We start from the raw sequence: 23,876 nt of genomic DNA on the forward strand, positions 1-23,876 counted from the left end.
GGTATTGGCTTTCTTTTGTGTTTTTGAGCCTTGTTGTCCCAAGGAGCTTTATGACGGCCTTGTTTAATTTGCAGTCTAAAGGGAGAGACTGGCCATGGGTTAATGAGAGAATAGTTGCAGACTAGATCAAAGGCTAGGTTTATAAGAGTCAATTTGGGGGTGAGGGGGTTGAGATTGATGAATCCTGACTGCTGTACATTTATTTATTTATATGTGTTTGGACTCCCAATGGGGGATGGGGCAGGGTTTCAAATTGCCCAGTGGAATATATTTAGTATTCAAAGTCTCTTTGCTCTTCTTCTCTGGGGTTTTTTAAACCTTGGCACTTCACCTTTCAGTTTCCATTGTGTAAAGGAGATGATGATCACTGATATGCTGTTTAACAGGGCTGTTCTTGAGAGGGACCAAATGAGGCTGATGAGTAGTAAGTAGGTTGGTGGGTTGGTTCTGTTATTGAGCAATTTCCAGTTAGGATTAGGCCAAAGATTTCTGGGATGCTGAGGAGATGAGAAAGCTGAGTAGATCTTCCTGGTAGCCAGGGCTTCCCTTTCATTTGGGCCCCTGAGGACAAGGGTTACTCAGCTGGGAATCTCCCTCTGTCACTGACTGTGAACCTGTGCAAGTGAGTCATGGAGCACTGCTGCCCTTCTAAGAATTTGTTCTGTTTCCTCACCAGAGGTGTTCTGTGAAAAGTCAATGCTGTAAAAGTGGTTAGTCTTTAGAAGTGTTAAGAACTGTGAATATGGGCAGTATTTCCTCTTCAGTTCAGTTCAGTCACTCAGTCATGTCCAGCTCTTTGCAACCCCATGAACTGCAGCACGCCAGGCCTCCCTGTCCATCACCAACTCCTGGAGTCCACCCAAATCCATGTCCATTGAGTCAGTGATGCCATCCAACCATCTCATCCTCTGTCATCCCCTTCTCTCTCATCAGCTCTCTGCATCAGGTGGCCAAAGTATTGGAGTTTCAGCTTTAGCATCAGTCCTTCCAAAGAACACCCAGGACTGATCTCCTTTAGGATGGACCGGTTGGATCTCCTTGCAGTCCAAGGGACTCTTCAAGGGTCTTCTCCAACACCACAGTTCAAAAGCATCAATTCTTCAGCGCTCAGCTTTCTTCACCGTCCAACTCTCACATCCATACATGACCACTGGAAAAACCATAGCCTTGACTAGATGGACCTTTGTTGGCAAAGTAATGTGTCTGCTTTTTAATAATGTTGTCTAGGTTGGTCATAACTTTCCTTCCAAGGAGCAAGCGTCTTTTAATTTCATGGCTGCAGTCACCATCCGCAGGACAGGTTTTTCCCTTTAAAAAAAAAAAAATCTCTAAATCAAATATTTATCACTGCAGCTATACTGCATCACAGAGAATAGACTCGCAGTTCAAAGCACATGATAAAAGATGAACAGTGCTTCCCTGGTGACTCAGTGGTAAAGAATCTGCCTGCCAGTGCAGGAGACACAGGTTCATTCCCTGATCTGGGAAGATCCCACATGCCACAGAGCAACTAAGTGTATGTGCCCCAACTATTGAGCCTGTGTGCTGGAGCCCCAGAGCTGTGACTACCAAAACCTGAGTGCCCTAGAGCCCGTGCTCCACAAGACAAGCTACCACAGTGAAAAGCCCATGCACCACAGCTAGAGAGTAGCCCAGCTTGCTGCAGCATCAGAGACCCAGCACAGATAAAAAAATTTTTTTAAAGATGGAACAGTCTCCTATATTTCAAACTACATTGAAATATATGTTTAAAATTTTAAATTTCTCAAAAGTATAAAAAGAATTAGTTGTCTCAACACCCAACAGAGCTGTGGAATCCACAAACTCATACACTGTGCAGAATAAGTATTTCCTCCGCACAACGCTGGAATAATGCCAAAATAATGTTAACAGAAGCCTGGAGATTAAATGCAGGCATCATCAGAGCCAACATCTTTTTTAGGAGCTTTACTCTGACTTATTTTGTTACTTTGTATTTCTAGAAAATTTCAGAGTTTTAATTTGTTGTCTCTTAAAGAACCAGTTCTCAGACCTAATGGTTTTACTGGAGTTCTGCCAGAGTTCTACATTGTAATATATTAACTTGTGCTTTAAAAATTCATTTCTCCTGCTTTCCTAAGGGTTTTTTAAAAATCTTACTGTAAAAATTTTCATCCATACAAAAGTAAAATGATGTCTTAATTTAATCTTAATCTTTACCCCAATTCTTATTCCTACCCACCCCAATGGGATTTCTAAGGGAGGTCATCATTTCATCAATACAAAAGCATTCCTACCATAAATTTTTATAAATATAATACCATTGTCATACCTAACACAAGAATAATTCCTGAATATTAACTAATATCCTCATTTCCAAATTTCCCCAGTTGTCTCAGAAGTAAAATTTTATTACAGTTGATTTGATTGAATCAGGATCTAAACAGGGCCCACATTTGGTTGATAAATTCTCTCTCTTTTTAAAATGCCCTTTATTTGATGCAGTACCTGAGATGTTCGTCCTTTAGTATAGAGGGCAGGGGCTTCTAGATTAGACTGACTGTGCCTCTACCTGCCTTACTTGCTACGTACCACTGGTTAGATCTAGAGACTTGATTAGACTCATGGTCCTTCTCATTAGTGGTGCTGTTTTTCATCACTTGGGAAGACACTTGTCTCGCTGTCCCACTTTTAGTGATGTTAAGATTGTTGATTCAGTTGTTGTCAGCCTCATTTATCCTTTATAAAGTTTCCATCAAGCTTCCACCTAATAATCATGCCAAAATTCATTATGGTACAGTCCTTATCTTTTTATATACGATTCAGTATTTTCAAAAGTGAAAGTGGCTTAGTCGTGTCTGACTCTTTGTGAACCCATGGACTATACAGTAATGGAATTCTCCAGGCCAGAATACTGGAGTGGGTTGCCTTTTCCTTCTCCAGGGTGTCTTGCCAACCCAGGGATCAAACCCAGGTCTCCCACATTGCAGGCGCATTCTTTACAGCTGAGCCACAAGGTAAGCCCAAGAATACTGGATAGGGTAGCCTATCCCTTCTCCAGGGGATCTTCCCGACCCAGGAATCGAACCAGGTGTTCCTGCATTGCAGGTGGATTCTTTACCAACTGAGCTATCAGGAAAGCCCAGTATTTTCAAAATATAGGCTTAAATCACTTATTGTTCAGGTGTGTTTTCTTTTCTTCATAATGCCTTTTTAAAAATTACCAATTTTTATAATTATTTTTTCAAACTAACATTTTCACCCCAAAACACTATATATAAGAAATATTTCAACTTTTTTTTTCAGGTAAACATACCAATTTTTCTATAACTGATTCAGTCAATTTATGCAGGTGCTATTTCCAAGTGTTTTGAAGCACTCTTGAATTTAGCCTTTATTTTGCTCTAAAGGTATTGTGCTGCAAAATGTTATTTTTAAGTGTAATTTGAGTGTAAGACAACCTTGTGCCCCCAAATGGTTGCATAACTGCCGCTGAAAATGGTACAGAAAGAAAAATGCATCTTTCACCCCACATCCAACCCTACACCATCTACCACTCACTCTTGTGTCACGTTGTCCACCTTTGTTTTTGTTTTGTTTGTTTTGGTCCTGCTGCTGCTGCTGCTAAGTCGCTTCAGTCGTGTCCGACTCTGTGCGACCCCATAGACGGCAGCCCACCAGGCTCCCCCGTCCCTGGGATTCTTCAGGCAAGAACACTGGAGTGGGTTGCCATTTCCTTCTCCAATGCATAAAAGTGAAAAGTGAAAGTGAAGTTGCTCAGTCATGTGTGACCCTTAGTGACCCCAAGGACCTCAGCCTACCAGGCTCCTCTGTCCGTGGGGTTTTCCAGGCAAGAGCACTGGAGTGGGGTGCCATCACCTGTGCCCCTTCCATGGGAAGGAAGGAGTCCTAAACACTGGACCCCCAGGGAACTCTCATTGTCTTTCCCCTTTGGCAAGTACAATAACCCTGGATTTTATTAATTATGTACAAACTATTTTCTAAATTATATAAGAAAATTCACTTGGTGTGCAGTTGTTAATTTTAACACATACAGATTTGTATAACTAACCACCCCACAATCAGGATACAAAATGTTTCATTACCCCCAAAATCTCCCTTTTCCTATCTCTTTACAGTGACCCTCTTCCTATCCCTTATTCCTGGCAACCTGTTCTTTACTGTAGTTTTGTTTTTATACAATGTAATGTAAATGGAGTCATACAATATCTGATTTTTTGTTACCAATTTCTTTCACTTAGTATAGTGTTTTCAGAGTTTATCTGTACTATGTTGTTGTTGTTTAGTCTCTATGTCATGTCCAACTCTTTTGTGACCCTATGGACTGTAGCCCACCAGGCTCCTCTGTCCATGGTATTTCCCAGACGAGAAAGAAAACTGGAGTGGGTTGCCATTTCCTTCTCCAGGGGATCTTCCCAACCCAGGGATCAAACCTGAGTCTCCTTCACTGGCAGGTGGATTCTTTACCACTGAGCCACCAGGGAATCCCCATCTGATAGCATATATCAGTACTTCATCCCTTTTTTAAAAAAAACTTTATTAAGATTTTAGTTTTTTTAGAGCAGTTTTGGATTCACAGCAAAACTGAGTGGAAAGCACAGAGATTTCCCACAAACCCCTTGCCCCAGCACATGCATAGTTTCCCCCAGTAGCATTTTGTTGCGTTTGATGAACCTACACTGATACATCTTCATTAGTCAAAGTGCATAGTTTACTTTACATGTGATGATGCTTAGTGTTGTCAGTTCTATGGGTTTAGACAAATGTATAAAGACATGTATCCATCATTATGGTATAGAGAGTGTTTACCATACAGAGAGTATAGTCTTTTCACTGCCCTAAAAATTCTGCTTTCTGTTGAGTCTTCTCCCATAGTCTCCTGAAACTCCTGCCAACTACTGAACTTCCTACTATCTTCATAGTTTTGCCTTTTTCAGAACGTCATATACTTGGAATCATATAGGATGTAGCTCTTTCAAACTGGCGTCTTTGACTTATTAACATGCATTTAAGGTTCCTCCATGTCTTTTCATAGCTTAATAGCTCATTTCTTCTTAGCAATGAATACTAAATATTCCATTGTTTGGCTTTACCAGTTTTTTATCCACTCACTCACTGAAGAACATTTTGTTTATAGGTTTGGCAGTTATGAATAGAGCTGCTATAAACATTCATGCATGAACTTTGTGTGACCATAAAAGTTGCTACTTCTCTAGGCATTGGATTCCTGGGTCATATGGCTAAGCATATGCATAACATTCCAAAAAACTGCCAGACCATTTTCCAGTGTGGCTGCGCCATTTTTGCATTCTCACAACCCATATATGAAGGTTGCAGTAGCTTCACAACCTCTCCAGCAATTGGCATGGTTAATATTATTTTAGCCATTCTAATAAATATGGAGTATCTCACTGATATTTTAATTTGAATGTCTCTAATATATAATTATGTTCACCACTTTTCATGTGTTTATTGGCAGTTCTTATCTTTTCTTCATTTAAATGCCCAAATTCCTTTGCCCAGTTTTTTTTCTTTTGTGTGTGTTCTTGTGTTGTTTTTAAATTTTTTGCTCATTTTAAAATTTGATATGGTTTATTATTGTTCAGGTGTTTTTTTTTTTTTTAATTTTTTATTCCTTTATTTCTCATGTGTTCCCCATCCTGAACCCTCTTATTGTTCAGTTTTGAGAAATTTTTATAGGTTCTGGATACAAGTCCTTTGTTGACTATGTGATTTGTAAATATTTTCTTCCAATCTCTAGCTTGTCTTTTCATTCTCTTAATAGTGTTACAACCCCTGCCTTTTAATTAGTGTATTTAGACCATTTACTTTAATGTAAATACTGGTAAGTTGACTTTAAGTTTGTGAAGTGAAAGTCGCTCAGTCGTGTCCAACTCTTTGTGACCCCATGGACCCCACAGAATTCTCTAGGCCAGAATACTGGAGTGGGTAGCCAGCCTTTCCCTTCTCCAGGGGATCTTCCCAACCCAGGGATCGAACCCAGGTCTCCTGCATTGCAGGAAGATTCTTTACCAGCAGAGCCACAAGGGAAGCCCAGAAATACTAGAGTGGGTAGCCTATCCCTTCTCCCAGGATCTTTTCCAGGAATCAAACTGGGGTCTCCTGCAGTGCAGGTAGATTCTTAACCAATTGAGCTATCAGAGAAGCCGACTTTAACACTTTATTTGTTTTCTGTTTGTTTCCTGATTTTGATTCCTCTCTTTCTCATCTCTCATTTCTTTAGTGCTGGGTCTCCCCATGCTTTCTAGTTTCTGAGACTCCAATTAAATATATATTTAACACATTCTTTCAGATTCTTTCCTGTTTCCTAAACTCATTTTCTTTTTGTCTCCCCGTGTTGTATTTTGGTAATTTCTTCATCTGTCTCTGAATTCATTAATTGCCTCTTCATCTGTGTCTAATATATTAATTTTAATAAATTAATAAAAATTAAATTAATTAAATATATATTGATTTGGAGTCTCAGAAAGAGAAACTAGAAAGAATGGGGAGAGAAATCTACCTGCTCATTCTTGATAATCCACTTGCTCTTTCATTTTTCAATCCTCATTTCTTAAATCATATTACACATACTTCTGTGTTATTTTTAAAGTCACTCAGTGGTGCCTGACTTTGTGACCTCATGGACTGTAGCCCACCAGTCTCCTCTGTCCATGAGATTTGATCCCTGGCCAGAAAATTAGATTTGACATGCCCCAACTAAGAAAGATCTTGCATGCCTCAACTAAGACTTGGGTGCAGTCAGATAAATAAGTAAATATTTTTTTAAAAAAAAAGAACTCAGCAAAGATGACAGAGCTGTAGGGACAGTTGCCATCCACAGGCCCTGTCCCTTCACACCTCTAAGCCCCAGTCTCCTGCAGATTCTGACCCTGGAATCTCCAATCCCCCAAGTTGGGCCTGAACTATGCCTGAGTGCTACCTTACAGAATTTGAATAATTCAGGTCCCAGTGACCTGAGGTGTCAGTTTCAGTTGCTCTGTTCCCATGGACACAGGTGTCCCAACTCTGTAATTAAGCTAATAAAAGGAAAAGGGGGCCGGGCCTGCTGTCCTGTGCCTTGGAGGGACAGAGTCCCGGCCCCCCGTACTGCTGAGAATGCACCAGGCTCACCTAGAGTCGTGAGGGGAAGGCCTTAAGGAAGTCCAGGGAGCTGAAACAGAGGTAGGAGAAAAGGAGAGAAAGTGGAAAGAGGAAGACCAGGATCAGGGAGGCAGAGGGACGGAGAGCAAGACGTAGACGGTTTAGGGGACAGAGAACAGGCCAGAGGCCAGGAGAGGCAAAGACCAGCAGAGAAGGAGAAACAGTAGATGCCAAGGCCTAAGTACTTAAATTCCAGGGCCGGTACAAATAGAGGGTGAGGTAGCTGGAAGGGCTGCAGGGCTACCTGGAGGTTAACTGTGCCCAACAGAGATCCCAGTCTTCCTTCTGACTTCCAGGGACTGTCCACACCACGCTTGCCAGCAGGGCCTGGCACTGCCACAGGTCAAGCCAGGAGGCTCACTCCCAGAGATCTGCCCCTCCTCTGGCTGTGGCAAGGCCATGGGGCCCGGGAGCCACCACCTCAGCCTCGGCCTCTCTGTCTCCAGCCTGGGCCTTCTGCTCCTGCTCCCACTCCTTCCAGGTATGAAGCTCAATAGACCAGTCCTGGCTTCTCTGGGCATTGCTGTTCTTCCCCTCCTCCCCAAATCTCTCTCCACATGCTCTCTCTTCATTCCTGTGCTGGGAAAAAGCTCCATTTGGCGAATTTGGAAGAGTGGGAGCTGAAGAGGGCAAGATGGGGCTTGCCTAGCTGGGGTGGGAGCAGTTGGGGGCGCTCCCAGGGATAGGGCGGGAAAAGCCAGGTGGACCAGATCATGAAGGGTGAGTTGGAGCTTTATCTAACAGGCCTGGGGAGCCATGGCTCAGACAGTAAACAATCTGCCCAAAATGCAGGAGACCCAGGTACCATCCCTGGGTTGGGAAGATAGATGCCCTGGAGAAGGGAATGGCAACCCACTCCAGTATTCTTGCCTGGAGAATCCCATGGACAGAGGAGCCTGGCAGGCTAAAAAGTTCACAGGGTCACAAAGAGTTGGACACAGCTGAGCAACTAACACTTCCACTTTCTTTCAAGCAGCTACTGATCTAGCTGAATGTGTCTCTTTAAAAGCGTGATATCTCAGGAGCTTCCCTGGTGGTCCAGTGGTTAAGATAGCGCTTCCAATGCAGGGGCCATGGGTTGGATCCCTGGTCGGGAACTAACATCCCCCATGCTATGTGGCACCTGGGACTCTTGTGGTCTAATCCAGCATCTGTGGTGGGGCAGGCAGAATCCAGGTACTTAGGAAGGGGCAGGTGGAGCAGAAACCCATCCGCCTTGCTTCAGAAGACAGTAACTATTCACACTACAGCCTCATTGCATCTGTCCCGGAGGCAGGCAGGGAAGAACTAGAGACAGAACAGGGAGTTAGACAGCTGTGAGACAGCGAAGGCACTGACAGGGCCTCAGTCTTGTGGAGAGTAGAGGGTGTGAGCCGAGGCCCCTGCTCCGGGGCCTCCGTGGACACCCCTTCTTACTGGTCCTCTAGAGTGCTTGGGAGCCGAGGGCAGGCTGGCACACAAGCTGTTCCGAGACCTCTTTGCCAACTACACAAGTGCCCTGAGACCTGTGGCAGACACAGACCAGGCCCTGAATGTAACCCTGGAGGTGACACTGTCCCAGATCATCGATATGGTGCGTTGCTGTACAACCACAGAGTGTGCTGGAATGGTTGGAGGACGAAGGAATGGGAAAGGAATGGGGGACGAGGAACTTCCCTACTGGTTCAGTGGTTAAAACTCCAAGCTTCCACTGCAGCAGAGCATGGATTCTGTCTCTGATCAGAAAACTAACATCCCGCATGCTGTGTGGTGAGGTTAAAAAAAAAAAAAGGAATGGGGAATGGGAGACTAGGATTACTCTCCAAACAATTCTTTCCTAGAAACATTAATATAACAGCTACCACGTGTTGGCTATTAACCATTGGGTATCCACAATGTGCCCAATACTTGCACACTCGAGTTTCTGACTAGCAGAGATTACCACCCATGTCACTGCAGAGGAAACTCAGGCCCAAGGGAGAAGGGCCTGTCAAGGTCACACAGCAAGACTGTGTGGGGACTGGACTGTGTGGGCAAGTCAGGTCTGGGGGTGCTGACCAGAGCTCTGCAGTTGAGTGTGCACACACAGGGCAGGGCATGCACAGACGTGTGTCCACATCTATGCCTGCTCTCTGCCCCCAATTAGGATGAGCGGAATCAGGTGCTGACCCTGTACCTGTGGATCCGACAGGAGTGGACAGACGCCTACCTACGATGGGACCCTGACACCTATGGTGGTCTGGATGCCATCCGCATCCCCAGCAGTCTCGTGTGGAGGCCGGACATCGTACTCTATAACAAGTACTGCCTGCCTGGGTCCCTCCCCTCCACCCAAGAGATGCCCTTGGCTCTGGGGATGCACTTATCTCCCCATCCCCCACACCAAACCTGACTCTAGGGTGCCCAGTAAGCTTTGCCCTGGGAGCCTTCTAAATGGCCAGGAACGTGTCGGCAGTGGTGGCTGTGTGGTGCAGGAGGGCTTCCTGACACCACAGCTCATGGCAACGACCTACTGGGGGGACCTCACAGTCCCTTGATAGCACCCCCAAGCCAACCCAGGCTGAATGTCTCCCAGGAACCCTCTGTGTGGTTCAGGACTAGTTCTATATCCCTCGCAGCCAGGGTTCTGGGGCACACATACGTCTTTATGTCACATTTCACCCTTCTGGGCTTGAGTCCGTACATTTTCCCCAGGGCCGCTCCAGGCACTTTGCAGATGGCACCCAAGAAAAGTTACCGTGCATCCCGCGTCCCCTTTAGGACTAGACCTGTCTCATTCTGGGCCGTGCAGGCCCTGGCCCCATTAGGCCTCCAAAGACACAGAGGGCCCTCTGTGAGTTCCCCAGAGGGTTGGAGTCGCACCCCCTCCAAGGGTCAGCCCCGACATCCAACGCTGCGGCGCCTCAGGGAGCCCCCACCCCCAACCCCTGCCCGCAGGGCGGACGCGCAGGCCCCGGCCTCGGCCAGCACCAACGTGGTCCTGCGGCACGACGGCGCCGTGCGCTGGGACGCGCCGGCCATCACGCGCAGCTCCTGCCGCGTGGACGTGTCGGCCTTCCCGTTCGACGCGCAGCGCTGCGGCCTGACCTTCGGCTCGTGGACACACGGTGGGCACCAGCTGGACGTTCGGCCGCGCGGCGCCGCCGCCAGCCTGGCCGACTTCGTGGAGAACGTGGAGTGGCGCGTGCTGGGCATGCCAGCCCGGAGGCGCGTGCTCACCTACGGCTGCTGCTCCGAGCCCTACCCGGACGTGACCTTCACTCTGCTGCTGCGCCGCCGCGCCGCCGCCTACGTGTGCAACCTGCTGCTGCCCTGCGTGCTCATCTCGCTGCTGGCGCCGCTCGCCTTCCACCTGCCCGCGGACTCGGGCGAGAAGGTGTCGCTGGGCGTCACTGTGCTGCTGGCGCTCACCGTCTTCCAGCTGATCCTGGCCGAGAGCATGCCACCGGCAGAGAGCGTGCCGCTCATCGGTGGGCTCCGAGGGCCCCAGGGTGGCCAGAGAGGGACTAGCGGGGAGGTTGCCCCCCACCCCGGGGGCTGGCGCATGTGGCCCTCCGCAGGTGCAGGGGCCATAGCCGGACTGGCCTGGGTCAACTGAGGCACCCCGCTGAGCATCTTGGGGCCCGGCCTTGTTGTGAAATGGAGGGGGAAGAGATAGGCCCCTTCCTGGGAAAATAGCCCTCCCCTCACTTGTAGGGGTGGAGGAAGGAGTTGGTCTCTTTTGGTTTTTTAATTGTATTTATTTATGTCTGTGCTGGGTCTTCACTGGCGCATGAGGGCTTTCTCTAGTTGTGGAGAGTGGGGGCCGCTCTCTGTGAGCACGCAGATTTCAGTAGTTGTGGTGCACGGGCTTAGTTGCTCGGCAGCCTGTGGAATCTTCCTGGACCAGGGATGGAAACCCCCTGTCCTCTGCACTGGCGGGTGGATTCTTACCCACTTGTGCCACCTGGGAAGTCCAGGAGTTGGTCTTTATTCAAGGACTTGTTGGAGGATGATCGACATTTACCAGTATTAGAATAATAGGTGAAACCTTTTAAGTACTCACTGCATGCCAGACATTCTCTGGAACACTTCAGTTGAGTTCAGTTTAGTTGCTCAGTCGTGTCCGACTCTTTGTGACCCCATGAATTGCAGCATGCCAGGCCTCCCTGTCCATCACCATCTCCCGGAGTTCACTCAAACACGTCCATTGAGTCGGTGATGCCATCCAGCCATCTTATCCTCTGTCGTCCCCTTTTCCTCCTGCCCCTAATCCCTCCCAGCATCAGTCTTTTCCAATGAGTCAACTCTGCATGAGGTGGCCAAAGTACTGGAGTTTCAGCTTTACATCATTCCTCCCAAAGAACACCCATTTATTAACTCAGGGGAGCAGCACCACAGACCTGTGTGCATGCGTGCTAAGTCGCTTCAGTCGTGTCCGACTCTGTGTGACTGTAGCCTGCCGGACTCCTCTCTCCATGGGATTCTCCAGGCAAGAATACTGGAGTGGGTTGCCATGCCATCCTCCTGGAAATCTTCCCAACCTAGGATCGAACTGGAGTCTCTTATGTCTCCAGCATTGGCAGGGGGTTCTTTACCACTAGCGCCACCTGGGAATCCACCAGGAAGGTTCTATTGTAACTTGCCCAGGGCATGGTGGTTCTATTTAAGAGTGTGACTTTCAGGGGACTGTGGGTGAGTCCAGGGAGGGTATCAACCAGGGAGCAGGAAGCTTCTGAGAACCAGATGTGGGGATGTGGGAGGGGAGATGTTGGCCCTTACCTCCTTCCCACTTTCTTCCATTTTGCTTCGAGGGTCCTGAGAGCCTGATGGGGGATGCGCTCATTCCTCCTTGTGTTCAGGCAGCTGGGGAGCTCTGGCCCCCTGAGCTCTTGTTTTGGGCCTCAGTTCCATTTCTCTCTTTTGCAGGAAAGTACTACATGGCCACCATGACCATGGTCACCTTCTCCACGGCGCTTACCATCCTTATCATGAACCTGCATTACTGTGGTCCCAGTGCCCGCCCCGTGCCAGCCTGGGCTCGGGCCCTCCTGCTAGGACGCCTGGCACGGGGCCTGTGTGTGCGGGAACGAGGGGAGCCCTGTGGGCAGTCTAGACCACCTGAGTCATCCCCCAGTCCCCAGCCTCCTGACAGAGGCACTGGCCCCCCAGCAGGTCCCTGCCATGAGCCCCGGTGTCTGTGCCATCAGGAAGCCCTACTGCGTCACGTGGCCACCATCGCCAACGCCTTCCACAGCCACCGGGCTGCCCAGCGCCGCCATGAGGACTGGAAGCGCCTGGCCCGGGTCATGGACCGTTTCTTCCTGGGCATCTTCTTCTCCATGGCTCTGGTCATGAGCCTTCTGGTGCTGGTGCGGGCCCTGTGAGTCCCGGGGGTCTGCTGCAGCCACAGCACCTCCATATGGGTATGGATCAGCCAGGCCAGGTGGTGGTCGACCCTCAGGCCACCCGGCGTCTCTCCACTGGGCCTAGGAGCCTGGGACATCCTCTCTTCAGCACTACTCACTTCATGGACCAAGAATATTCATCGTCTCCTCCAGACTCTAAACTCTAAGGGAAATCAGAGCTTGCTGCACCCCTGATTCCTGCAGAGGAGGAACTCTGAGAAGGGTCAAGATCGAAGTGCAGTTTGGGAGGGACAGAACTGAACTTCCGTGCTGAGTTTAGGCACTTTCAGTGGGGAGCGTGCAGGCATGACAGCCCTGCCCCATTTCCTGTCTTCTCTTCCTTCCCCTGTGGCTGCTGTTAGAGAGACTCTGTCTAGCCTGACCCTGTCTAGGGGCTCAGAGAAGGTGACTGGGGATTCAGGGTTCCTGTTCCACTTTCCACAGCAGGAGGCCACATAAGGACTTGGCCCCAAAGCTCCAGCTCATAATAAAGTAATGTGTGCCTTGCATCTCCTCCGTGTCCTGTCTTACCCTTAGGCTCTTGGTGCTGCAAGTTGGGAATCCAGCCTCTTAGGGACCTGAGGACCCATGAATCAGAGTGGAAATTACATCTTTGCTGATAAGAAAATGATTAGCATTTGACTGAGATCCCTAAAGGTCTCTCTGCTGTTTCCCTGCTCTCTCCTCTCTGGATTTAGGTCCAATCCTTCTGCGTTCTCACTGTGTGAGCATCACACAGTGACGTCCAGAGAGCTTGACGGTGCCCAAGGTAGGGGCAGGACAGGGACCAGCCACTCACAAGGTGTTTGTTCCTTTCTGACTGCCACGTGTGTTCTGGTACCACCTGCGTACCTTGGACGCAGTCCCTGCCCTCAGATGGGAGACCAGAGGCAGGGCCCCTAACCTAGCAAGGAGGAGAGGTCAGAGAAGGCTTCCTGGAAGAGCGAAGAGGAGCTGTCCAGGTGCACATGGGAGGCATTTGAGTAACAGCAGTGAATACCACAGCCAAGTACTTTCTCCCCAATCACCAGGCCTCCGAACTACTATAATCTATCTCCAGGTGAGTGATTACCTGTCCTGCAGTCCCCCCACCTCTCTTCAGTGTCTGACTCCTAGACCCCTGGGAGAGGCTTAGTCCCCACATTTTCTCCTTCCTGCTCTCAGGCCTGGCAGCTGCCAGAGAAGGTCCCAGAGTTTCCTGCAGATGGAGTTACCCCAGATGGTGGCCACACTCAGAGCACACATGTGGCTGACATCCTCATGTTGGGCAGAGGCTACAGGCAGAGCCATTCAGCAGCTGACGGATTAGAGGAAGCCTGGACTCTCTGGAAAGACTTCGCCAACAAGGAACCAGAGCAGCAGTAGAAGGGACCAGACTGCAGAAAGGGGGCTCTGACCCACGGCTGCAGGGAAAACAGAGGCAGAGAGATTCAGGGACAAAGTGAGGAAGAATTTAGGGAGAAAGGTAGACAGAGATGAAGAGACAAGGAGAGTCCCACTTCCCTTTCCAGAGGTCATTAAGTTTATGCCCCAGCCTCCTGTTGACACCACTGAAGCACTGCAGGGTGAGATGAAGTGGGGTAGAGATCTGAGTGAACTCTGGTGAAGCTGATCTTTGCTCCTCTGCCCAGACTCTGGTGGGAGAGGCACTGGTGGAGGAGAGTCGGGGCTGGGGAGGGGGAATCCTAAACTTTCCCAGTGCCTGAAATGGCATTATCAGAACTCAAGCCAGGTTGGAAGCTGAGACTTGGCTGGTCTTGACTCTGCCACAGATGACTCTGTCATCTGGAGCAAGTCACTTCTGTCTCTGGGCCTCACTTTGTTATGTAATGAGGGCAGTATTTCCTGTCCCACCTCCTTCCAGTTGATTATTGCGCAGTAAGAATAACGTGAGGTGGGGGCCCCCCTGGTGTGGTGGTTCAGAGTTGGGCTCCAGGGCCAGGCTGTCTGGGCCCCATCCCTTGCTAGGTCTGTGTGTGGGGCCGGTTGCTTCACCTCTCTGTGTCTGTCTCATCCGTGGAACAGGGGTGATGACAGTATCTGCACCATCGGGTCACGGTGAGGACTCATGTGCCCGGAACCCTGAGTGGTATTGTGCCATGGAGAAGGGTGGGAGCAAAGTGGAGGCTGAGGCTCCTTCCTGCCCACTGTTCTAAAAGCCTTGAGGGAGGAGGCAGGACCCCAGGGTGAGGAGCAGCTGTGATTTCTTCCCTGAGAATGGCCTGTTCCCAGCTGGAGAGGTGATGCCTTAGGCAAACCCTGGGCCAGCAAGTGTTCAAGAGAAGAGAAGACTCATGGCCACAGAGAATCTGGGGACCATCTAGTCCAATATGCTTATGCTACAGATAGGGAAACTGAGGTTCAGAGAGGAAAAATTGGTCACAGAGTTGGGGCAGAGCCTGGGTTAAAGCCCAGGTCTCCAGCACCCATGACCTGACCTTGACCTTGGGAGGTGGTCTGAGGGAGTTCTGAGCACAGTTATAGACAGAGGGCTCCCCCGCGGAAGGAGGAGAAGGCCTGGGGAGAGCTTTGTGGAGTGGCCCTTCCCACTGTCACCTCAGTGCAGCCTGGAGCTCCCTGGGGTCTGATCAGTGACCTCCTGTGAAGGAGGGGCCTGCCCCAGGCCCGGGTGGAGGGGAGCAGGTGTGTCAGCTCGCCACGTATACACCCCACGTATCCCAAATATACACCCTGTGGGAAAGGTTAGCAACCCCCACAGGTGTCTGCTTAAGAAAGTCTAATTTTCATTTTAATAAAAGACGGTTGTTTTTCATTTAAGGGGGATGTTCACCCAGGAAAGGGGCCCAGACCCAGAGCAGTCAGCTCATCTCCGAACAGAGTCCTGCCGATGCCTGCAGCCCTTACCTGAGTTACCCAGACGGCAGCGCTCAGACTTGCATTGCTTGTCTGCAGGAAAGAAACAGCAAAGAATCAAAGGCTCAATAGATCTCAGGACAGAAAGGGACCCCAGAGTACCTCCCTGACTAGCTCTCAGAGAAACTGATGCCTTTTCCCCTAATTCTGCTTCCTTACAGTGGGACCACCCTTGCCTGGGTTTGACTAGACCCACGAGCAGCAGGGCCAGGAAGGCCCCAGCCCTCAAAGCCAGGGTGATCTGGGCTCTCCTTCTCCTCCCTTGGCCTGTAACTTTACCTCTATGCCGCACCCACCGCTCCTTCTCCCCTGTCTTGTCCCAGCCAAGGAGGGGCTAGTTTATGTTCTTTGCCAGTCTTGGTCACCTTCCATCAAACATGCATGCTCATGATGCTGTCCACGGTGGGATCTGAAGCCACAGTGGACCTACTCCCACTTGAGATGTGCTCGGTGGATCCAGCCAACAGCCTGCCTGGCATCCCTCAACCAGGACCAGCAGCCCACAGCCCTTCAGTGACTAAGGACCTGTGCCCATCCTCACAATTACTCCTCTGCCTGGTCCTGTGATGGTGGAGAGGAAAGCACCCGAGAACCCAAACTGCCAGAACCCAGACTGCCAGAACCCAAACTGGAACTTAGCGGGATGGCACCCAAATGCTGTCTCACCACCTCACTGTCACCTTGACCCAGTACACGCACAGCCCAGGGTTTCTGCTCAGTCAAAAAACACACTCCTCTCAGAAAACATGGTAGGGGCCCACACTCATTTCTGGCAACAGCTTCCATCTGGGAGAGAAGCCTGATCAAGGCTGTTTGGCCCTCAGATGGCCAAAAACACCTGTACTGGTCAGAAAACCCTCTCAGCAGGCAAGTGCCCAGCTCTGGCTTAGACTGTGTACGTGTCCCCTGAAAACGGGACGGGGAAGCCCAGCTTGTGCACAGCTGCTGGCTGACATGTGCCCTGCTCACCTTTGATGTACTCGCAGTTGTATGTGCTGCGCTTGCCCACGGCCCGGAGGTAGATGCGGGAGGGGCCCTGGGCTGGCCTGCTGGCGTTGATCACCTGGAAGGTCTCAAAGGGAGGGATCAGCACTTCCTCCTCCCCAGGGAAGAAGGAGTAGCCCTTGATTGGGGCCCCAAGGCAAGTCCAGATGCCAAAGAAGGTGTCTTCCCCAAAGTGCTGGGCCGCAGCATCCTGCAGGGACGCGGAGGCAAAGCCCCCCAGCCTGACAGTGGCCCCAGGCCCGGCCGGCCGGAAGCGCAGGCCCTGCACCCCTCGGAACACCTGGTGGCACTGGGGTGGACGCTGGCCGCTGCTCAGCAGCTGCAGGGCTTCGGTCAGCAGGAAGTGGAGTGTCTTGAAGGAGAAGTGCTGGAGGTAGTGAGCCCGGGAGCGACCCGCCTCACGCACGGCCGCATTGAATTCTTTGTGCAAGGGGCTGTTGGCCGTGTAAGCCAAGAGGGCCACCCCGTGCTCTTCTCGGAAGCCCAGGGGGGCGAGCAGACGGGTAGGGCTGACGCCCCACTCGGGCCCCCAGGCCTGGCGCTCCCGCCACTGGCTGCTTGCCTGCACCCAGCCATCAGGGTACACTTTGTTGGCCTGGAACTCTGTGCGGTTGAGTTCCGGGAGAGCCGCTGCCATGGCTGTGGCACAGCCAGCATACTGGTCATCAAAGGAGGCCAGGGCCATATCTAGGGGCATTTCTCGAGAGAGGAGGTCTCGTCGTATGACGGGGTGGCTCTGGGCCTGCGAGAGGGGGAGCAGCAAGGATTGAGAGGTTAGGCCCCAGGAGAACAGGAGCCCTGTTATCCAGCTCCCCCCTTCACTAAGCTGAGTGGCTGAATGAGAGGAAGGGCCCCAAACACACTTGGAGGGGAAGTGAAGTGAAAGTCTCTCAGTCATGTCCAGCTCTTTGCGACCCCATGGAGTATACAGTCCATGGACTTCTCCAGGCCACAATACTGGAGGGGGTAGCCTTTCCCTTCTCCAGGAGATCTTTCGAACCCAGGTCTCCCACATTGTAGGCAGATTGTTTACCAGCTGAGCCACAAGGGAAGCCCTGGAGGGGAAGGGGATTGGGAACTACCAGCAATGGATGCCCTGAGACTGGGCTCCAGGGCTATCCTCTCAGACTGAGCCATCCCCAAAGGAAGCACCCGGCAGAGTTCAGAAGCCAGCACCTGGGGGATGGGGACAGCAGAGGATGACCGTACCTGAAGTGCTTCCATGAGGCCCATGGACACAAGCAACAGAGACATCACGGCAGGGCTCTGCATGTTGGAGATGACCCTGCTCAAATCAGTCTCTGGGCCTCAGTTTCCTCACCTGGAAAAAGAGAATCTGCACAGTTCAATAAGGACAAATTGGAACTTCCTGGTGGTCCAGTGGCTAAGACTCCACTCTCCCAATGTAGGGGGCCCTGGTTTGATCCCTGGTCAGGGAACTAGATCCCACCTCTGCAACTGAGAGTTCACGTGCTGCAACTAAAAAGATTCCACGTGCCACAGTGAAGGTGGAGGACCCTGTGTGCCACAAGTAAGACCAGCGCGGCCTAAATACATAAACAAACAAACAAAAAACATGAATTGATACCTGGTCTGGGTCACTTACACTGCTTGGCACAGGGTCACAGCATAGAAATGGAGGCTCAGAAGAGAGAGAGAGCCCTTCTTGCTGGAAGGAACATGGGAAACTTCCTGGAGGAGGAACATGTGACTAGGGTCTTACGGGATAAAGAGGAGAATAAGGCTTCAGTCAATGGAGGTGGGAGAGAAAAGACTGGAGTCTGGAGAGAGAAAAATGTTAGGGGCAGCAGGAATGGGAACAGGAAAGGTACTATAGGTAGGAACTCTCACGATGTAAAGAGTGAAAGACACTTTTTCTAGTGCAGCAGGTGCAGGGTGGGAATGTTGGAAAGCTTGGGGTCAGTCCTGAAGGAGCTTGACTTCCAAAGTGAGAGGTCCGGGCTTCCCCTCGTGGGGACCTGAGGCTGAAACAGGGCAGATCCAGGAGTGGTCAGCTGGTGAGGCCACAGCAGGACCCCAGGGACAGGCTCAGAGCAGGGCTCCAGGAAGGGGTTCCAGCTTTGGGTCAAGATTGGAACAGTTTCCAGGTTGGTGGTGCTTCTTTATTTCTGTTTATTACCAAGTAATGCATGCTCATTGTATATGAATGAATCACAATGCCCAAGGCCCCCATTTATTCTTCTCCCTCCATGTCCCCTTTGCACTATTACCCAGGCCTGCTGTTTTCCTGGTAATGGGACCCTTCACGACCTTTTTTGATGTACATACAAATAATATAATATTTAAGTATATATACACACATAGTTTTCTGTGTGCAGCCTATTTTTGGTTTTCTTACTGTCACTTTTTTCAAAAAGAAAAAGGAAACATGCTTACACATACACGTTCTGCAACATTTTCCCAGGAAATAATGTACCATACACTTCCTTCCATGTCATACATGCGTATCTACCTTGTTCGTTATAATGGCAGCATGGAATTTCATAGTAGAGTTAGTCCACAATTTATTTAACCATTTCCTTATTGACGGGCACTTAGTGTTTTTTCCTCAGTCTTTGATATTGCAAGTGATACCGCAGTGATCAGTTGTGTATATAAATCCTTATCTACTTGTCTGCATGTTTTTAAAGGAAAAATATCAAGGTGATATTTAAAGGATCTGAATAGTGTTCCTTTAGATAGCCACTGCCAAGTTGCCATCCCAAAATGTCCCTCTTCACCTCCCACCAACAGTGGACAAAAGTGCCCTTTTCTCCAAGTCTTTGCCAACACTGGCCATTATGAATCCCTTAATTTCCATTTAACTGGTGGGCACAAGTGGTGTCTAATTTCTAGTTTACCTCTTGGCTCACTAGCAGAGTGAATCATAATGTTATTTTGGGGGGGAGGGGTACACCTGAGGTGTAGCCTGGCATGCTGCAGTCCTTGGGGTCGCACAAACACACAGGCTGTGAAATGTGGCAAAAAAAAGTAAATAACATTATGATTCATCCTGCTAGTGAGCCGAGAGGTAAATTCCCCAACTTGGGATGGAATCCCGGGCCCTCAGCCAGTGAAACTGCAGAGTCCTAAGCACTGCCAGGGAACCCCCATAGCTTTATTTTTTAATATTATTACGTTTTAAGTTTCAAAAAGTAGTACATTTTCATTTTTCATAATTTATAGTCCACAAGGCATGCAGTGAAATGTCCTTCTCTCTGATTCCTCAACCCCATCCCCTCTCCCCAGAGGTACCAGTGTTCCCATTTCCTGTCATCCTGGCAGAGATACTCTAGGTGCATATCAGCAGATTCTTAGGTATTTCTGTTTTCCCTCTTTTATCCAAACCATAATATAGTTAGTGGTTTTTTATCTGTGGAGATCTGATGAAAACTGAAAGTTCTCAGAAGATGGATCTGTGTGCCTTCACACAGACCTTACACAACTCTCAGGGTGGATGTACACCCTCCCTAGTCTTGCTTAGGTTAAGCATCCCTGTTCCCTAATCCCCTCTTGGTGAGACCTAAGTTTTGATAGATCAATGACCCTAGGACATGGAAATGTTCTGTGAGTATAATTTTATGTTTCCCAATCTAAGATCTTATCACTGCCAATTCACAGTTTAAATTGAGGTGTGAGCCTCTCTGGGCAAGGGAGTTAACAGCAGGTTTTTATCAAATTTAACATGTTCCAAACTGAACTCCTTATCTTCCCTCCCTCAAAACCTGCTTATTCATTCATTCAACAAAATAATAATTTAATTAATTAGTTTGTATTTGGCTGTGCTGGGTCTTCGTTGCTACACGGGCTTTTCTCTCCTCGCGGCGAGCAGGGGTTACTCTCTAGTTACGGTTTTCAGGCTTCTCACGGCAGCGTCTTTTCTTGTTGTGGAGCACTGGCTCTAGGGCACTAGGGCTGCAGTAGTTGCCGTACCCAGCCTCCAGAGCACAGGTTCAGTAGTTGTGGTGCACGGGCTTAGTTGCCTTGTGCACCATATGATCAGGGATCCGGGATCTTCCCAGATCAGGGATCAAACCCATGTCTTCTGCATTGGCAGGTGGATCCTTTACCACTGAGTCACCAAGGAAGCCTCTCAACAGAAAATTCTTGAGCATCCTGTAATGTGCCAGGAGCTGAGGATAAAACTGTGATCACGAAACAAAAACAAAACCCACATCCCTGCTTCTTTAAACTCTTTTAAGATGGAGACAGAACTGGAATGGGGAATTTCAAGTAGCATGTGATGTATGTTACAAGAAGCCAAAGAGCCTGATGAAGACACTTTTGCACCAGAAGTGGGTTTAAATGATGAGCTGTCTAGAGGAGAAACGGAGTAGATAGAATTGAAAATGGCATCACAATGGGGACTAAAGCATGAAATACTGCTCCCTAGTTCCAGGATAGAATGTGAATGGGCAGAGTATATAGCAGCAAAAAGCTACTTGAACTCTTGTGGTCTTTTGGAATCCCCCAAAGAAACCTGAACTTCTATAATAGAGCCTCTTCTTATGGAAAATCCAGTCCATGGGTTTACTGGGGACTTTCCTAACTCTGTACCCTCATGAGGGGAACATTAGACCCCCAAACCGGTACTCTAATGCCCTGGTCATTGCGATTGGTTAACGTTTGGACACATAACCTAAGTGAGAAACTCAGAGTCCTTCCTGGGATTTGATATTCTTAATAATAGATGGATGCAGTATAAAAGAGTATACCTGCCACTGCTGATTCATAGTATTGCCTCAGCTCACCTTCAGGTTGAAACACAGGAGCAATGAATAATTCTCAAGCATCTGACAGCTTCTCACCCCTACTACTACTACTACTACTAAGTCACTTCAGTCGTGTCCAACTCTGTGCCACCCCATAGACGGCAGCCCACCAGGCTCCCCCGTCCCTGGGATTCTCCAGGCAAGAACACTGGAGTGGGTTGCCATTTCCTTCTCCAATGCATGAGAGTGAGAAGTGAAGGTGAAGTCGCTCCGTTGTGTCCGACTCTTAGCCACCCCATGGACCTAGTGCTCCATATATTCCTGTGTCCAAGCCTTTCTGCATCACCTGGGGAACTTGCTCAGGGAAGCCCCAAAGTGCAGGAGATTTAATGTTCCCAGAACAACTCTCACCCAGTGAGGGTGGAACGTCAGATTCCCTGGTCCACAGAGGGTCCCCAGAGAGACATAGTTGACCGCAGTGGTCACACACTTTTTGCAGGGGCATTTGTCTCTCTTCTCTGTCTCACTTTGCCACTCCTTTATTTGTACTTCCTGAGACCACCTTACAAATAAGATCACTACACCCAAGTCCTTGCCTCTAGGTCTGCTTTGGAGGGAACCCAAACCAGAGAGAAGGCCTTCTTTTTGGGTCAGAGACCATCAGAACATAGCCCAGAACTGTTCCTCCAGCCTGGGACCCCAGAGGAGCAGATGTGGGCTCAGCCCACAACAAAGAGGCGCCCAGCTGAGGCAGGCTGGCAGCCTGAGGCAGAGCTGCCCATCCAAGCTCACTTTAGCCCATCTACATTCAACCTGAAGACCCAGGAGCATGAGAATAAATGTTTGCATGCCACTGAGATTTTGTGGCCCACAGAAAAATGGTCATGCAGCAAAAACATGAAGCCAACTGTATATCTCACTGCCTCTCCATTGCCCTGTCTCTATCCTGCAGAAACACAGAAATAAAAGATTTCAGAGGCTTAGAATAGGGAAGGAGAATTATGAAGTCAGACTGAGGACACTGAATCATGTGGCCTAAGGTATTGGTAGTGAGAGTGGACCCTACCTCTCTATGTAGAATTTATTGGACATGGTATCTGATGAGATTTAGGAGATGAGATGGGGAAATCAAGGCTCACACTCAGGTTCCCATGCTGTAAGTTGGAAATACAGAGGAAAGCAGACTACACTTTGAAATCTTATCTTGCTCATCTCAACACACAGTAGATGATCAATTAAAAAATGTACTGAATAAATGATCACATAGTTCAGTTTGTCCTGTGTGAACATAGGACAGTTCAGTTTGTCTGCAGGGGCCAATGTCTGAGAGGGAGCAGAATGGACAACAAGAGACATTTGAGAATCACAGGTGTACTGAAGTCAGGGAGAGATGAGGTCCCTGGGGAAAGAAGAAGGGCGGGCTGAGGAGCAAAGAGAGTGACTTGAAGCCAAAGTGCAGGCAGAGTGAGGCACTTCCTTGGGTTTCCAGAGACTCTTCACTTCTGGCCTTTGGGTACCGAGAAATACCCCGGGACCCTTGTGATGAATTTCTCTTTGGGTTTCATCCAGCTCAAGGTAGTTCCTCTGAATTTTCCATCAGAAAAGTGTCATGTAATCTGCCATCCTTGTTATTCATTCAGTCACCCAAGACGATTACTTGGCTTTCCATTCACTCATCGAACACTAGATTGGTTACCAAGGAGTGCTGTGCAGAGTATGAGTTAATCTTTGATGGTCCTTCCCTTTCCCCATCACCACCTCCCCCACCAAGGCTCCGGTCAGCTCCTGCCTCCTCCCTGGTCTCCTGCCTCCACTGTCGCCCCTGCAACTCCACACTCCCCTGGAGCAGGGAGAACAGTGAGTCTGAAGCACAGCTGATGATGTTCCTCACCTGCTTCAGAACCCTTTGTGCCAAACCTGCTGCGAGAAATATCTCAAAATACAGACATGAAAGAAAAAAGAAGGCAATATAAAACAAAACTTCCCTCTTACCCTCAGGACAGAGTGCTGGCATTTGAAGCCTTCTATGACCTGACCCTCCCCAGCCTCTTCAGCCTCGTGCCCTTCCACCCTTGCTTCACATGGATGGCACAGCACGAAGTCCCAAATGAGGCACTGCTGCTTCCCTCCACGTGCTGGGGCTGCCCTTCTCCTGCTACCCACTCTTCCAGGAGTAGCTCAGGGGCCACCTCCTCCAGGAAGCCCTCTGACTCCTCTGACCTCCTGAATCCCCTGCGCTTTCCTCTGTCACTGTGCTAGTCATACTGTGCTGCCTTCCGAGTCTGCCTCCCCTCCTGGCCTGTGAGTTCCTTGAGGGTAGGACTAGATATGACCCACTCTGTGTCCCCAGGGCTCAGCCCAAGGCCAGGCACACATGAGGCCTCCTGGAATGTTTGTTGAAAGTCTGAGAGGCTTTCTGGGTGTCACTAATAATGGAGACCCCTGCAGAGCAGGTGGATTGATGGCTTAGTGACCGGTTTGGGGGCAATGGTGTGGGAGCCAGAGTGGTGGGGAGGGCCTGGGAGGTCAGGAAGTGGAGGCACTGGCAACCCCTTTGCCTCTCCCAGCTGCTGCCCTTCTGTCCTTCCTGTCTTCCTGCTCAGGGCATCTCTCTTGTTGGTTTCCCCTCATCCAGGCCCATGATGAACATCCCCTAATGGGGATATTTTCTAGTTTACTTTAAGCTTGTTTTGTGTGAACTCTCTAGAAGTTTCAAAATGGTTTTTGGGCCAAAAGCATTAAAGCTGTGACCTAA

The 23,876-nt window shown here is 49.5% G+C and overlaps 2 protein-coding genes across 4 annotated transcripts in view; one reads left to right on the top strand and one right to left on the bottom strand.

Annotated features, from left to right (window-relative positions):
- Positions 1-86: 86 nt before the first annotated feature.
- CHRNA10 (cholinergic receptor nicotinic alpha 10 subunit) lies at positions 87-13,039 on the top strand. Its single transcript, XM_005216210.4, has 5 exons — positions 87-7,645; positions 8,592-8,737; positions 9,290-9,444; positions 10,081-10,613; positions 12,052-13,039. The coding sequence occupies exons 1-5, from the start codon at positions 7,564-7,566 to the stop codon at positions 12,507-12,509; spliced, it is 1,374 nt and encodes a 457-aa protein (XP_005216267.2). The 5' UTR covers positions 87-7,563; the 3' UTR covers positions 12,510-13,039.
- ART1 (ADP-ribosyltransferase 1) overlaps positions 190-23,876 on the bottom strand; it is a 36,902-nt gene continuing 13,215 nt past the window's right edge. For 2 of the 3 annotated variants that reach the window (XM_024975441.2, XM_005216190.5), the window contains exons 2-5: positions 17,619-17,730; positions 16,374-17,151; positions 15,396-15,437; positions 10,863-13,933 (exon numbers count right to left, since the gene is read on the bottom strand). In XM_024975441.2, the coding sequence (XP_024831209.1) occupies positions 13,836-13,933; positions 15,396-15,437; positions 16,374-17,151; positions 17,619-17,681 (981 nt within the window). In that variant the 5' untranslated portion in view covers positions 17,682-17,730 and the 3' untranslated portion in view covers positions 10,863-13,835. 3 annotated transcript variants of the gene reach the window in all.

Source organism: Bos taurus, chromosome 15 (genome assembly GCF_002263795.3).
Source record: "Bos taurus isolate L1 Dominette 01449 registration number 42190680 breed Hereford chromosome 15, ARS-UCD2.0, whole genome shotgun sequence".
NCBI classification, from domain to species: domain Eukaryota; kingdom Metazoa; phylum Chordata; class Mammalia; order Artiodactyla; family Bovidae; genus Bos; species Bos taurus.

What these genes read in the sequence shown, in the direction of transcription:
- CHRNA10 (XM_005216210.4), top strand. Translation starts at nt 7,564, where the DNA reads ATGGGGCCCGGGAGCCACCACCTCAGCCTCGGCCTCTCTGTCTCCAGC. An exon ending in TGTCCCAGATCATCGATATG is followed by an intron (nt 8,738 to 9,289) that starts GTGCGTTGCTGT and finishes GCCCCCAATTAG; the next exon opens with GATGAGCGGAATCAGGTGCT. An exon ending in GACATCGTACTCTATAACAA is followed by an intron (nt 9,445 to 10,080) that starts GTACTGCCTGCC and finishes CCCTGCCCGCAG; the next exon opens with GGCGGACGCGCAGGCCCCGG.